Consider the following 15,130-nt stretch of genomic DNA (forward strand, 5'->3'; position numbering starts at 1 on the left):
TTCCATCTTGCTTGATAATCTTTGTTACACCAGCAAACTAAAATCCTAAACTCACCAGCGATATAATAGTCTTTTATACATGGAAGAGCTAGCCCCCCTTTATCGTTTGTCATCTGCAGAGTTTGATACCTTAATCTTGGTCTTTTCCCCTGCCAAATAAATCTAGAAATGAGTTTGTCCCATTCTTCAAACTGTTTGTCCGTTTTTTCAATTGGAAGTGTTTGGAGCAAATAAAGCACCTTAGGCAAAATATTCATCTTGACCGTATCAATACGTGACTCGAAACTTGGAATTGGTATCAAACTCCATCTTTTAATGTCCTCGTTTATTTTATGGCACAGGGGCTTAAAATTTACAAACCGGATTCCAAAAAAGTTGGGACACTAAACAAGTTGTGAATAAAAACTGAATGCAATGATGTGGAGGTGCCAACATCTAATATTTTATTCAGAATAGAACACAAATCACAGATCAAAAGTTTAAACTGAGAGAATGTTTCATTTTAAGGGAAAAATCTGTTGTTTCCAAATTTCATGGCATCAACAAATCCCAAAAAAGTTGGGACAAGTCCATTTTTACCACTGTGTGGCATCCCCCCCCTTCTTCTTACAACACTCAACAGACGTCTGGGGACAGAGGAGACCAGTTTCTCAAGTTTAGAAATAGGAATGCTCTCCCATTCATGTCTAATACAGGCCTCTAACTGTTCAGTCGTCTTGGGCCTTCTTTGTCGCACCTTCCTCTTTATGATGCTCCAAATGTTCTCTATAGGTGAAAGATCTGGACTGCAGGCTGGCCATTTCAGTACCCGGATCCTTCTCCTACGTAGCCATGATGTTGTGATTGCTGCAGAATGTGGTCTGGCATTATCGTGTTGAAAAATGCAGGGTCTTCCCTGAAAGAGATGACGTCTAGATGGGAGCATATGTTGTTCTAGAACCTGAACATAGTTCTCTGCATTAATGGTGCCTTTCCAGACATGCAAGCTGCCCATGCCACAAGCGCTCATGCAACCCCATACCATCAGTGATGCAGGCTTCTGAACGGAGCGTTGATAACAACTTGGCCGAGTCTCCACTCTGTCAATTCATTCCTCTGCTTCATCCATCCTTTTGCCAATCCTGTTCAGTTCCCTTCTCAGTGCATTAAACTGTTCATTACTGTCTTTTCTGAAATCCCTTAATTCTTTCAAAATAATGTCCATGTTGGCCGGGCGGCCTTTTGTTATTAGCATCCACTTGTGGTTCATCCTCCATGTTGCTGCTGGCTTGCGACACAGTATCTTCCTCCACTTCACTACGTTCCACCGTCACGTTTCTTGAGTGTTTTGGTCATTTTTGTTTTAAATATATTACCCAACTATTTTAATCTATAAGTTTCAAGTTTGAAGTTAGTTTAGTTGGGTTAAAGTGCTAAAGTCGGGAGCATGCACTCTATGCTGCCATCCCCTGGCTCACCAGACCAGAAGTCTAGTCTCAATGTCTAAATGAAAACCATGAGGGATCCCAGTTTTCATGAAGTGCAGTAGGTGGTTCATTTACCAGAGTAAGATTCTTTGTATTGTTTTTATGTGTATTTTCACGAGTTTTCTACATCTTCCAGAAACACAAAATTGAAGATGAAGAGCAAAGAGAAACAGCGGCGGAAACTGATGGTTCCAAAACAGAAGACTGAGGCAAGCAGCAGCAGCGACGATGAAGATTCTGATGTGGAGAAAAACTTTGCTCTGCTCACCAAGAGAGAGGATGCAAGTGGAGTAACTGAGGAACTGGACCACCTTGGAGAGGGAGAAGAGGACTGCAGTGATGAAGAGGAGGGAACTGAAGAGGAATCGGATGGCAGGAATGAGGACTCTGATGAGGGTAGTGAAGAAGAAGAAGTAGTATCGGATGGCCAGGAGGAAGAGGGTGAAAGCAGTGACATTTCTGAGGAGGATGGGAATGATGAAGATGATGGTGATGTTGGTGAGATCCACACACAAGAAGACATCAGAAAAGGTGAGACCGAAAGTTTCATAAATCATTTATCTTTGTCCAAAGGATGTTATTTCTATATCAATTAGGAACGGCCCTAGTTTCAAGGACAGAATTATGATTCTTCTGATCAAGACAACCTTGTGGAGGCAGGTGTGTGTGTTTCACCTTTTCCACCCACATTTTGATGTTGACTACCGGGAGTTGAACCTGCGACTTTCCGATCACAGGCCCATCTTCTAACCTCTGCGCCTCCACTCCCCCTTATCGCACCGTACTGGTCAACAGCTGACATAAATCTCTAGCCCTATTTTCAGTCATAGGCCCCAAACTCTGAAACAACCTGCCCCCCATCATCAGGCCTCTTCTCCTCCTGTGTTCAAGTCTGCTACAAACACGTCTCTCATCTCTGGCATTTCACACAGTGTGACCCTGTTCCTATGTTTTTAATACTTTTAATTCATTTTTCAGTATTATCATTAGTGTGTTGTTTTTTTCCATTCATTTACTCTCATTGATGTTATTGTTAAGCACTTTGATAAGTTTTAAATGTGCTCTATAAATAAAGTTAACTTGACGTGTTGCCAACAGCAGTCATACAGACTACAAGAGTAAACAGATAAAATATTAATCTGCTGTATCCATCCACCCCATTCCAATTTATTTACCACAAATTCTGGGGGAGCTTCTATATCCCTAGCTTGGCTAAAAATATGGGAACATGGAGGGAGCTGCCATGTATGAACGGACTTCAGACCGAAGCAATGGATTTCACATGATCCGCGTTAGTCCCGCCCACTGAGTTTGACGAGTGCGGCGGACAGTTTCCACAATTTCATGATGCCACTGGAGGGTAGAAGGTGACAAAATTAAATAAATAAATCATGACATAAATCATTTAAAAGGTACATTTCATTATTTAATGGTGAATTTAATAATATAATTGTGTATTTAATGATTTAATGATGTATTTCATAATTAAATGATACATTTCATTATTATGTATTTATTTATTTAATTTTGTCACATTCCGTCCTCCTCCAGGAGGAGACTGACACAGTTCTAAGTCCAAGTCTATAATTAGAAATTCAAAACAGTTGAAACTGAATACAAGATGAGAACTGTGGGTGAATTGATGTCTTTTATTGAAAATGACTCCATGCAGCTGATCATAGTGGGCTACAGAATAAATACCAGATCAACAACAACTCTTCAACAAGGAATGATGGAGACCAGTGCAGTTTCTGACTTTAAACAAACTGGAACAGATTCCTCGTCATGTGGGACCGCCTGACTGGAGCAGCCAACCCCTCAGGATCCGACTGAACCCAGGTCTAGGATCTGAGACTGGACCCAGGTCTAGGATCTGAGACTGGACCCAGGTCTAGGATCTGAGACTGGACCCAGGTCTAGGATCTGAGACTGGACCCAGGTCTAGGATCTGAGACGACCCAGGTCTAGGAGAGTCCTTGCACTGGAGCTTTTCTTTGATCGAACTCCGTCCTTCACTCATCTGTACCTTAAGAAAAAGAAAAAGAATTAGTAAACATTGTCATGTTTGCATCACAGTCTAAAATAAGACAATTGATACAGTTGTTCCTAACATTTTTACTCATTCACAAAGTATATGTTCAATTTTATATTGATTTTAGTATTTATTTTTTTTTATCTTAGATTTACTTTAATATTTTTCAATTATTGTGCCGGTTGCTTGTGTCATTACCTGCTGTTCCTCTGCTGCTGATGTTCTCAGAGTAAGTGTGTCTGTGAACTTCAGTGCAGGAGACCAGTCTGTGTTTGACTTGTGTGCACGCCTTCCTGAAAAAAGAAATGATTCAATAGAACAAATGTAGAAAGTAATACCCAAAAGATGAACTTGTGTTATGGAATATTTTCAGTACAGATGTATCCACTGCTTTATTCACACATGAGAGTAAAGAGGGACTCAAAACAAACCGATGGTTCTAGTCTGACAATGTTGCAGTGTTCAAATATTATGTAAATTAACTACAATGTGTGTGTGATGCATATACTGTACAGTATATACATCACATAGTGTGCACTGTATAACATGCATTTATATTAATTATTGAAGATTTGTTTAGTAAATGCTTTAACTGATGTTCACTCACATTTTAGTACAATTTTAGCTTCATGTGTGTTTTTCTCTTTTATTCACCATCATTATTTTAAGTGCTTTAATAACTTTGTTTTAATGACGGGTCATGTTTTGTGAGCTGCTGTAATGTCATATTGACCCGGTCTATCTTGAAAAAATATATATGTAAACTGTCTCAATCATAGCTAACCAGCAGGGGTGGCGCTTGAATGGTTCCATTCGTATCTGAGTGACAGGAGTTTTTGTGTTAACTTTGGCAATCATTTATCTGCTTCGGTCCCTCTTTCCTGTGGGGTCCCACAAGGCTCCATTCTTGGACCCCTTCTGTTCTCGTTGTATCTGCTCCCCTTGGGGTCTATCCTGAGGAAACATGGTATTTTGTTTCATTGTTACGCCGATGATTCTCAGATTTATCTGCCTTTATAACCCAATAGTTCCTGCTCCAACCACCCTTTGTTAAAATGTCTTGATGACATCAAGACTTGGATAGCTGCAAATTTCTTGAGTTTTAATGATCAGAAAACTGAGGTCATTGTGTTTAACCCAAGCTCTACCACTGATCCTATAAACCTGCACTCCCTTCAGCCACATCTAAAGCAGTCGGTTACCAATCTCGGGGTAGTGTTAGACTCGGAATTTAAGTTCAGTAAACAGATCAACTCTTTTCTACAAAAAAGCTTCTTCCGGTTGACGCAAATAGCAAAGCTTAAGTCCGTTCTGTCCAGATTCGACCTTGAAAAACTACTCCATGCATTTATTACAACCCGGCTGGACTACTGTAACTCGCTTTATGTTGGGGTTAGTCAGGCTTCACTTTCACGTCTCCAGTTCGTACAAAATGCTGCAGCTCGGCTACTAACAGGAACTCACAGGTTTGAGCACATTACTCCGGTTCTGTCCTCTCTTCACTGGCTTCCTGTGTGTGTCAGAATCAATTTTAAAATTCTCCTGCTGACATTCAAGTGCATTAACGGCCTTGCACCATCATATCTCTCCGACCTCCTTCATCCTTATGCTCCTTCTCGAGCTTTGAGATCATCAGACCAGCTGCTTTTGGCCGTACCAAAAACCAGCTGAAGCTCAGAGGAGATCGAGCGTTTTCAGTCATGGGCCCTAAACTTTGGAACAATCTGCCCATCAACATTCGACAGGCCACCTCAGGCTCTGCTTTTAAATCTCTCCTAAAAACTCACCTGTACTCATTGACATTTAACACAGGGTGATCAGCTTTAGATCTAGTTTTTCATTTATGCTGATTCTGTTTATGCTTTTGTTATTATTCCTATTTAACACAAGGTCATCAGATCTGATTTAGTATTTCATTGTTTCTGACCGAGTTTATGCTTTTTGTTATTTCCTTGACTTTTGACACAACGTGATCTGATTTAGTATTTCATTGTTTAATTATGTTTTCTGTTTTATATTTTTATTCAATGTGCTGTAAATATATCTTACTTTTTATTAGATGTTGTGATATTTTTTGTTAAGCACTTTGGTAACAGTTTCTGTTTTAAATGTGCTCTATAAATAAATCTGACTTGACTTGACTAGAAGTAATGGTCTTGTGCCACAGTGGTCCACTCATCTGCGGTCACAGCCACATCTCTGATGTTTTCCAATTCTCTCTTTTTTTCCTTTTCCACTGCATACCATGCCAGTATGAGTGTATTTGATAGCATGTCTCTGCTGGGGGACTGATATCTGGGGTTTAGGACTCAACAGCTCCCTAGTTGACATAGAACACAAAACATAAACAATAACATGGTTGTTATTATTGCTCAAAAACCATTATCTAGGCTGAGAGATAAAGACTTAACTGGTCAACAACATCCTTAACAGGTTACTTACCTCCACCATGGAGCCTCCACCGTAGAAAAAGGCAATAAACTTTTAACAGCAAAGCCCTTGACTGAGGAACAGCTTCTACCCTGAGGCTGTTAGACTCATGAATCTCTAACTAGAATAATCACTGTGAAAAACCATATGTTGCTGCTGATCTGTTTCATGTTGCTGCTGATCTGTTTAAATGTTGATGTGTTCATGCGTGCACATCTGCTCACAGACTCATGTTCATGTTTGTGCTGATGTTCAATGTTTTTATGTTATGAGTGCTTAGTGTATATTTAGTTGATGTTTTTCTTAGTTCATATCTTAGATGTTATTACTGTTTTTCTTATACATTTTATTGTTGGATGTAACTGGGACCTTGTGTACATAATTTTGCTCCACCACATGTACCACATGAGGTGCGAATGACAATAAAGAAACTCTGACTCTGACTTGACTGCCCTGTGGGCCTCTTCTTGCTTTTCTTTTGTCATTTTTCCTTTTTCTGCCAGTGTGAATGGATTCACACTATGGGTATGTTTACATGGACATAAGTAACCGGATCAAATGGCCGGTCGGAATAAAAGTTTGTCATGTAAACATTCCGTTTGGGTTATTTTTTGTGTATTCAGCGCGATCCGATATAATTTGTGATCAGAACGAAACGGGTGGTTTACGCCGATCCGTAACCAGATCGGTGCGCATGTAAACACGTGATCTGTTCGTTTTTATCTGATCGTGAAAAACTGACCTGACTGCGCATGTGCGACTTTGCCATTTCTGCCTGGCTAACGCTAATAATATTAGCATGTCAGGGAAGCTAAACTGGTCGGTGAGCGACACAACATTTCTACTAGAAACTTTGAAAGAGCTCAAAATGATCTGTATCACCTGTAGCTCAGTCAGGGAGTGCAGTAACGTCTCCACCATCATTAAAACCTGTCGCGGGTCCATTTTGGGTGCTCAGGTTTGTTTACGTTCACCCCGGAAGTAGAACTTCTTCTTCGGTGGTTTTTTAAGGAGAGTTTACCACTCTGCGCATGTCAGTACTGCTGTTCAGAACAAAGCTCGCTGCATGTAAACGCTCGTCATGAACAGATTGTGCCCATGTAAATGATACAATTGAATTATTCCAACGGAACACATTTCAATCCGGTCAAAGAATTCTGCGCATGTAAACATAGCTTGTGACTGACTGTCCTTGTCCTCGTCACAGCAGGTTTAGAGGCTCCTGTGTGAAAAACATAAACAGTGAACAACATTAGGTGAACTGTTTAACCAGCTGACAATGGATGAGCCATTTTTACAAGCTAAGCTTCATCTGTTACTCTCAATCTTTATTTTATTAAAATAAACTAAAGCTACACAGTAATATATTTAAGATATTATTGTGAATAAAATACAGCTACACACTAATATCTTAAATATATTAATGTGTCGCTGTAGTTTAATAAAATAAAATACAGCTACACTAATATCTTAATGTTAGCGTTGCATGGATAGTTAAATCATTGTGCGATGCTCGTATTAAGCAGTCACAAAGCTGCAGTAACGTTAACAAATGTAGGGTTCTAAGGACTAGCTTTAGCTGCCCTTGACTACAATATATTTAAATAACGGGTTCTCTCTTTTTCTAGCTAAATTACAGCCATGTGACCGAGGTAACTGCGTAGATTGTTAATCGGTGACACTGATACGTTAATTTTCTTTGACCCATCAGAATAAATGTGGTCATTTATTGAACAGAATCAAAATTTAACATCAAAATGTACAAGTGATTAGCTGATCTGGTTCTGATTAGTAAAACTTGGCACGTTTTACTTAATAAAAACAACAGACAATTCTGAAGGCATCTAGATTAATTACTGGCAAAATAGAAGAGTTTAAAGATGGGAAATGGAGTTTAAATGGAGAGAAAAGATGGATGAGGCAAAGTGTGTTGACTAGGAATGGCACCCTTCATCCGACCCCAGCTCAGCCCGGTACACTCGGTGCGTGGCGACTCGTTACCTTAGACGGGATACTTCCGCTCAGGAACAGGAGTCCATTTCAACGCGACCTTTCAGCGTCTCCGGCAAGGATGGCTGAGAATCGTCCGAAGTAGTGACGGTACTCCGTTCAACGGTCAAATCCATCAGCTATCGATTAAATCTGAAAGTTCCTTAAGAACCCTCAGGAAGACTTCAGTCAGAGATTCCACTCAGACGTGGATGACTCCATGAAAGACTGAAGAAGACTCCGGTCCTGGACTCCAGAAGACTGAAGACCGACTCAAGACCCAGTTGACCTGAGAAGTTCCAGGAAGTGTGGACTCTTAAAGAGTTCTCACTTCTGGTCACCTCAGGACTTCCTGATTGGTTGAAACAACCAACAGGGGGTGGTTCTAGTGATGTCAGAGGGTCATTACAAGTCAAGAAAACAGCAGGAATGTTTTAGAAACGTCCCGTACAGACAGAAGACATGTTATGGCGAAGTGGGAGGAAGAGAGGCCAGTAGCTTCTTGTTTACCGTCTGCTAGGTTTATAAACACGACACTTCGTTCTAATAACTTCTTTCTGACTTTCGACCGACATCACTACTTCTCATTTAGACAGAAGATCAAAAATACATAATTACTTTGTAAAATAGACATTTAACGATTTCTAATTTAAATGAGGTTTAAAAATCATTAATACTGTTTCACAGTTGATTTAAAATGAGTGGTTCACTTCAACATTTAGAAATGGTATGAACTAAACACACTTTTGATTTATCAAGATATTGTAAAATAGTAATGATAATATAAAAGATGAGTGTTCTTTCAATTGATTACTTCAGGATACAATTAGAAAGTCTCTGGATCAGCTAATTTGTATTTCTGGATTCAAATCAATGAAATAACAGTTCCTGTCCCATGAAGGTCCTCAGAGGCAGGTTTTGGTCGGAGGCCGAGTTCACTACACAAACATAAACTTACCAGCTGAAATCCCAGAAACTGAGCTGTCCTCGGAGTTCTCGAATGAAGAGGAGTCCGGTCATGGTGGGCATGTTAAATCAAGCCGTTCAGGCTCTCCAACACTCACAGACTGACTTGAGGAGGATGGCTGCGGTCAACTCTTTTTGCAATAAAAAAAACGAGCAACTTTCCACTCACAAATTGATGCCATGAATGATAAGATGCTTCATCAAATTAGTTGTGTTGCCAGCCTTAGCAACGATGTCTTTTTTGCAAATATTGCAACGCTCACTCCTGGCATCAATCTTTCAAAAATGGAGCCACACTTTTGATCTTAGAGGCATTTTTTAGTGGACACACAACATGCGCAGCGCAGCACTAATTCACACAACAGCACAGACACATGAACCCCGTCTGCGGACGTAACCACGTACACCTGTGTTTTACCTGCCTGTGTGCTGAAACCACGTGACACTTTACAGCCACTACCAAAACTTGACACCGAAAGAAGAGTGACGTTTCAATCCATACACCAACCTGCGTAGTTCGGTCGGTGCCACAAAAGAACCTCGGTTCGGTATACACCCCTACTCATTTGTTAGTCGGTCCATCGCCAGAGCTAACAAGAAGGGACTCAGAGCCGATCCTTGATGGACTCCTACCTCCACCTTGAAGCTATCTGTCACTCCTACAGCATATCACACTACTGTCCTGCTGTCCTCATACTGTACATGTCATGTACTAGTCTACAACAGACTGTTCATAATAGCCAAAAACAAAACTAATCTTATGCCCCCCCACCCACACACACACACACACACAGTCAGTCTTTGATCACCTTTTTGGGTATTTTAACCTCAGCGGCCACAGACAGGCAACAACAGTGAACCACTTGCAAATGAAAACAATCCCTAACTTCTGATAAAAATCAAAGATCAATCCCTTTTGTGAATAATTTGTTCTTACACTGCCTGGCCAAAAGAAAAGTCGCCACCAAAAAAAAGGTCTCACTAATATTTTGTTGGACTGCCTTTAGCTTTGATTATGGCATGCATTCGCTGTGGCATTTTTCGATAAGCTTCTGCCATGTCACAAGATCTATTTCCATCCAGGGTTGCATTAATTTTTCACCAAGATCTTGCATTGATGACTAGACACTAGGCATGATGGGTGCATCACTTCACCTGCCTCTCTTCTTACCCTGATGCACCCATCACTCTGGAACAGGGTAAATCTGGACTCATCAGACCACATGACCTTCCATTGCTCCAGAGTCCAATCTTTATGCTCCCTAGCAAATTGAAGCCCTTTTTTTTCCCAGTTACCCTCACTGATTAGTGGTTTTCTTAAGTCTACACAGCTGTTCAAGCTACAAGCTGTGATGGACCGACTAACAAATGAGTAAGGGTGTATACCGAACCGAGGTTCTTTTGTGGCACCGACCGAACTACGCAGGTTGGTGTATGGATGCTGTTCAGTCCCAATGAGTTCCCTTCACATTGTGCATGTGGAAATACTCTTACTTTCACTATTAAACAGCCCTGAGTGCTACTGTTGTTTTCCTTCCATTTGATTTCAGCAAACGTTTAAGTGATCGCCGATCACAATCATTAAGGATTTTTTCTGGCCACATTTCTTCCTCGAAGACGATGAGTCCCCATTATCCTTCCAGTTTTTAATAATGTGTTGGACATTTCTTAACCCAATTTTAGTAGTTTCTGCAATCTCCTTAGATGTTTTCTCTGCTTGATGCATGCCAATGATTTACCATACCATACCATTTTATTTATAGAGCACTTAAAACAGCTACAAGGCCAACCAAAGTGCTGTACAGACAGAACAACAGACAACACATGAAGCAATATACAAAATGAAGTAAATCAAAAATATGGTTCATGATTTGACCCATCTCAAATAGACTGACATCTTTTCCATGACCACGCCATGTGTTTTTCAACATGGTTGTTTAAGAAATGATAAGCAACTCATTGCACCAGTTGGAGTTAAATAACTTGTTGCAGCTGAAAGATAATCGCTCATGCAGTAGTTATCCAATAAGAGGCTTGTACCTATTTGCTTAGTTAAATCCAGGTGGCAACTTTTTTTTGGTCAGGCAGTGTTATATTGTTAAAATTCTAATGCATTATTCTATGTTTACATCTAATTATTTTGTTTGTTTGTTTTTTCACTTTTCCAGGGAGAACTCAATAATAACTAATTACGGTATAATGTTTTTTTTTTAATGAACATCCCTCCACTATTTATCTTGTTCAGAACTGTCCAACATGCCCTTTGAGGACATCATAAAGCTGCAGAATCAGGTGGGGACAAAAGTTTACAATGAGGTTGCTTACAGCAACAAAAAGAGTCAACATGCAAGCAAGAAGAAACGACTAAACAAGAACAGGTCCGTATTGTTCTTTATCATCAAGATCTTAAAGATCACGTTCAGCTGTCCTCTTTTTCAGGAAAAAACGAACAAATAAACTGTTTATAGAGACGGCTGCTGAGCCTTCTCTAGTCCACACAGTTCAGGTTGTTGAAGAGTGTGTTTGTGACTTCAGGCCAATGGAGATCTCAGCTAAGAAGCCAGCACCTTTCATACGTCAAGTTGTTTCTGTCAAGAAACCAGTGAGTGAAGAAAATCTGTTACAGGTGCTTCTAAAAAAATTATAAAATCGTGAAAAACTTCAATTTCTTTGATCAATCATTTCAAAAAGTGAAACTCGTGTTACATAGATTCATTACATTACACTAAGTAAAATATTTCAAGCCTTTATTTCTTGTAATTTTGACGATTATATATTGCAAATAATGAAAATCTAAACTCAGTGTCTGAGATAATAATTAGAATTTTCCATAGCCAGCTTTTGGTTCCTTTGTCAGTGTGGGCCAGTGCCTTATCCTGCTGGAAAATGAAACCAGCATCTCCATAAAGCTCATCAGCAGAAGGAAGCATGAAGAGCTCTAAAATGTTCTGTTAGATGCTGCGTGGACTGTGGACTTCAGAGAACCCAGTGGACCAGCACCAGTAGAGGACATAGACGCAAACCATTACTGACTGTGGAAACTTCACTCTGGACTTCAACAATGTGGATTCTGGACCTCTCCACTCTTCCTACAGACTTTGGGACCTTGACTTACAAATGACATGAAAAATTACTTTCATGTGAAAAGACGACATTGACTCACAGAGAGAAGTCCAGTTCTTTGTCTTCTCAGCAGGTAAGATGCTTCAGACGTCTGTGGTTCAGGAGTGGCTGGACTTCAGGAACGAGACATTTGTAGCTCATGTCCAGGAGTTAATCAGCTGATCAGGCTGTGACACCAGCAGTTACAAAACAAATTGGATTTTTTTAATCCATCCATCCATTCTCTTCCGCTTAGCCGGGGTCGGGTCGCAGGGGTAGCAGTCTTAAGTAGGGAGGCTCAGACTTCCCTCTCCCCAGCCACTTGGGCCAGCTCCTCTGGGGGAATCCCAAGGCATTCCCAGGCCAGCCGAGAAACATTGTCCCTCCAGCGTGTCCTGGGTCTTCCTCTGGGTCTCCTCCCGGTGGGACATGCCTGGAACACCTCACCAGGGAGGCATCCAGGAGGCATCCTAACCAGATGCCCGAGCCACCTTAACTGGCTCATCTCGATGTGGAGAAGCAGCGGCTCTCCTCCTGGATGACCAAGCTTCTCACCCTGTCTCTAAGGGAGAGCCCAGACACCCTGCGGAGAAAACTAATTTCAGCTGCTTGTATCCGTAATCTCATTCTTTCAGTCACAACCCAAAGCTCATGACCATAGATGAGGGTAGGAACATAGATCGATTGGTAAATTGAGAGCTTCGCTTTTTGACTCAGCTCTCTCTTCACCACGACAGACCGGTACAGCGCCCACTTCACTGCCGATGCTGTACCTATCCGCCTATCGATCTCACATTCCATTTTTCCCTCATTCGTGAACAAGACCCCAAGATACTTAAACTCCTCCACTTGGGGCAGGACCTCCTCCCTGACCCGGAGATTTCACTCTACCCTCCCTTTTCTGGCTCAAGACCATGGCCTCAGATTTGGAGGAACGGATCCTCATCCCAGCCACATCACACTCGGCTGCAAACTGCTCCAGCAAAAGCTGTAGATCACGACCTGATGAAGCCAATAGGACCATATCATCTGCAAAAAACAGAGAAGCGATCCTAAGGCCACCAAATCGGATCCCCCCCAATACCTTTGCTGCGCCTAGAAATTCTGTCCATAAAAGTTATGAACAGAATCGGTGACAAAGGGCAACCTTGGCGGAGTCCAACTCTCACTGGGAACGAGCCCGACTTACTGCCGGCAATGCAGACCAAGCTCTGACACCAGTCGTACAGGTACCTAACAGCCCATATCAAAGGGCCTGGTACCCCATACTCCCAGAGTACCCCCACAGGGTTCCCAAGGGACGTGGTCGAACAAAGCCTTCTCCAAGCCCACAAAGCACATGTAGACTGGTATGTAGACTGGTTGGGCAAACTCCAACGCACCCTCCAGGACCCTGCTATGGGTGTAGAGCTGGTCCAGTGTTCCACGACCAGGACGAAAACTGCACAGCTCCTTTTGAATCCAAGGTTCGACTATCCGACAAACCCTCCTTTCCAGAACCCCCGAATAGACCTTACCAGGGAGGCTTAAAAGCATGATCCCCCTGTAGTTGGAACACACTCTACGGTCCCCCCTTTTAAATAGGGGGACCACCACCCCAGTCGGTCAATCCAGGGGAACTTCCCCCGATGTCCATGCAATATTTCAGAGTCATGTAAGCCAATACAACCCCACAACATCCAGAGCCTTAAGAAACTCCAGACGAATCTCATCCACCCCTGGGGCCCTGCCACTAAGGAACTTTTTAACCACCTTGGTGACCTCAGCACCAGAGATTGGAGAGCCTGACCCAAAGTCCCCAGGCTCCGCTTCCTCAGTGGAAGACGTTCCAGTGGGATTGAGGAGGTCTTCAAAGTATTCTGCCCACCGACCACGACATTTATAGTTGACGTCAGCAGCACACCACCTCCACTATAAATAGTGTTGGTAGCGTACCCCCCCCCCCCCCCCCGAGACGCCTGATGGTAGACCAGAATCGCCTCAAAGCCATACGTAAGTCATTCTCCATGGCCTCTCCGAACTCTTCCCACGCCAGAGTTTTTGCATCAGCGACTACCCGAGCCGCATGCCACTTGGACTGCCGGTACCCATCAGCTGCTTCCGGTGTCCCACAGGCCAAATAGGCCCGATAGGACGACTCCTTCAGCCTGACAGCATCTCTCACCACCGGTGTCTACCACCGGGTTTGAGGGTTACCGCCATGATAGGCACCGACAACCTTGCGGCCACAGCTCCAATAAGCCGCCTCGACAATGGAGGCACGGAACATGGCCCACTTGGACTCAATGTCCCCTCCTCCCCCGGAACATGTTTGACGCTCTCCTGGAGGTGGGAGTTAAAGCTCCATCTCACGGGAGACTCTGCCAGACGTTCCCTGCAGACCCTCAGAATACGTTTGGGTCTGCTAGGTCTGATTGGCATCCTCCCCTACCATCGGAGCCAACTCACCACCAGGTAGTGGTCAGTAGACAGCTTCACCCCTCTCTTCACCCGAGTGTCCAAGACATGCGGCCACAGATCAGATAAGACAACAACAAAGTCAATCATCGAACTGCGACCTAGGGTGTCCTGGTGCCAAGAGCACATATGGACACTCTTATGCCTGAACATTTTGTTCGTTATGAACAATCCATGACGAGCACAGAAATCCAATAACAAAACACCACTGGGGTTCAGATCGGGGGACCGCTCCTCCAAACCACACCCCTCCTGTCATTACCCACGTGAACGTTGAAGTCCCCCAGTAGAACATGGAAGTCCCCAGGAGGCGCACTCTCCAGTACCCCCTCCAAGGACACCAAAAAGGGTGGGTAATCTGAGCTGCTGTTTGGCACATAAGCACAAACAACAGTCAAAACCCGTCCCCCCACATGTAGGCGGAGGGAGGCTACCCTCTCGTTCACTGGGGTGAACCCCAACGTACAGGCACCAAGATGGTGGTGGGGGCAATAAGTATGCCCACTCCTGCTCAGCACCTCTCACCAGGGGCAACTCCAGAGTGGAAGAGTGTCCAACCCCTCTAAAGGAAACTGGTTCCAGAGCCATGCGTTGAGGTGAGTCCGACTATTTCTAGCCTGAACCTCTCAGTCTCACACACCAGCTCAGGCTCCTTCCCCACCAGAGAGGTAACATTCCACGTCCCAAT

The 15,130-nt window shown here is 42.8% G+C and overlaps 1 protein-coding gene across 1 annotated transcript in view; it reads left to right on the forward strand.

Moving 5' to 3' along the window:
- Positions 1-1,604: 1,604 nt before the first annotated feature.
- Positions 1,605-15,130, forward strand: part of rrp36 (ribosomal RNA processing 36) — a 36,767-nt gene continuing 23,241 nt past the window's right edge. The window contains exons 1-3 of the mRNA XM_037690630.1: positions 1,605-1,997; positions 11,129-11,261; positions 11,419-11,485. Coding sequence (XP_037546558.1) covers positions 1,619-1,997; positions 11,129-11,261; positions 11,419-11,485 — 579 coding nt within the window. The 5' untranslated portion in view covers positions 1,605-1,618. The remainder of the gene's footprint in view (positions 1,998-11,128; positions 11,262-11,418; positions 11,486-15,130) is intronic.

Source organism: Nematolebias whitei, chromosome 16 (genome assembly GCF_014905685.2).
Source record: "Nematolebias whitei isolate Nwh7 chromosome 16, NemWhi1, whole genome shotgun sequence".
NCBI lineage: Eukaryota > Metazoa > Chordata > Actinopteri > Cyprinodontiformes > Rivulidae > Nematolebias > Nematolebias whitei.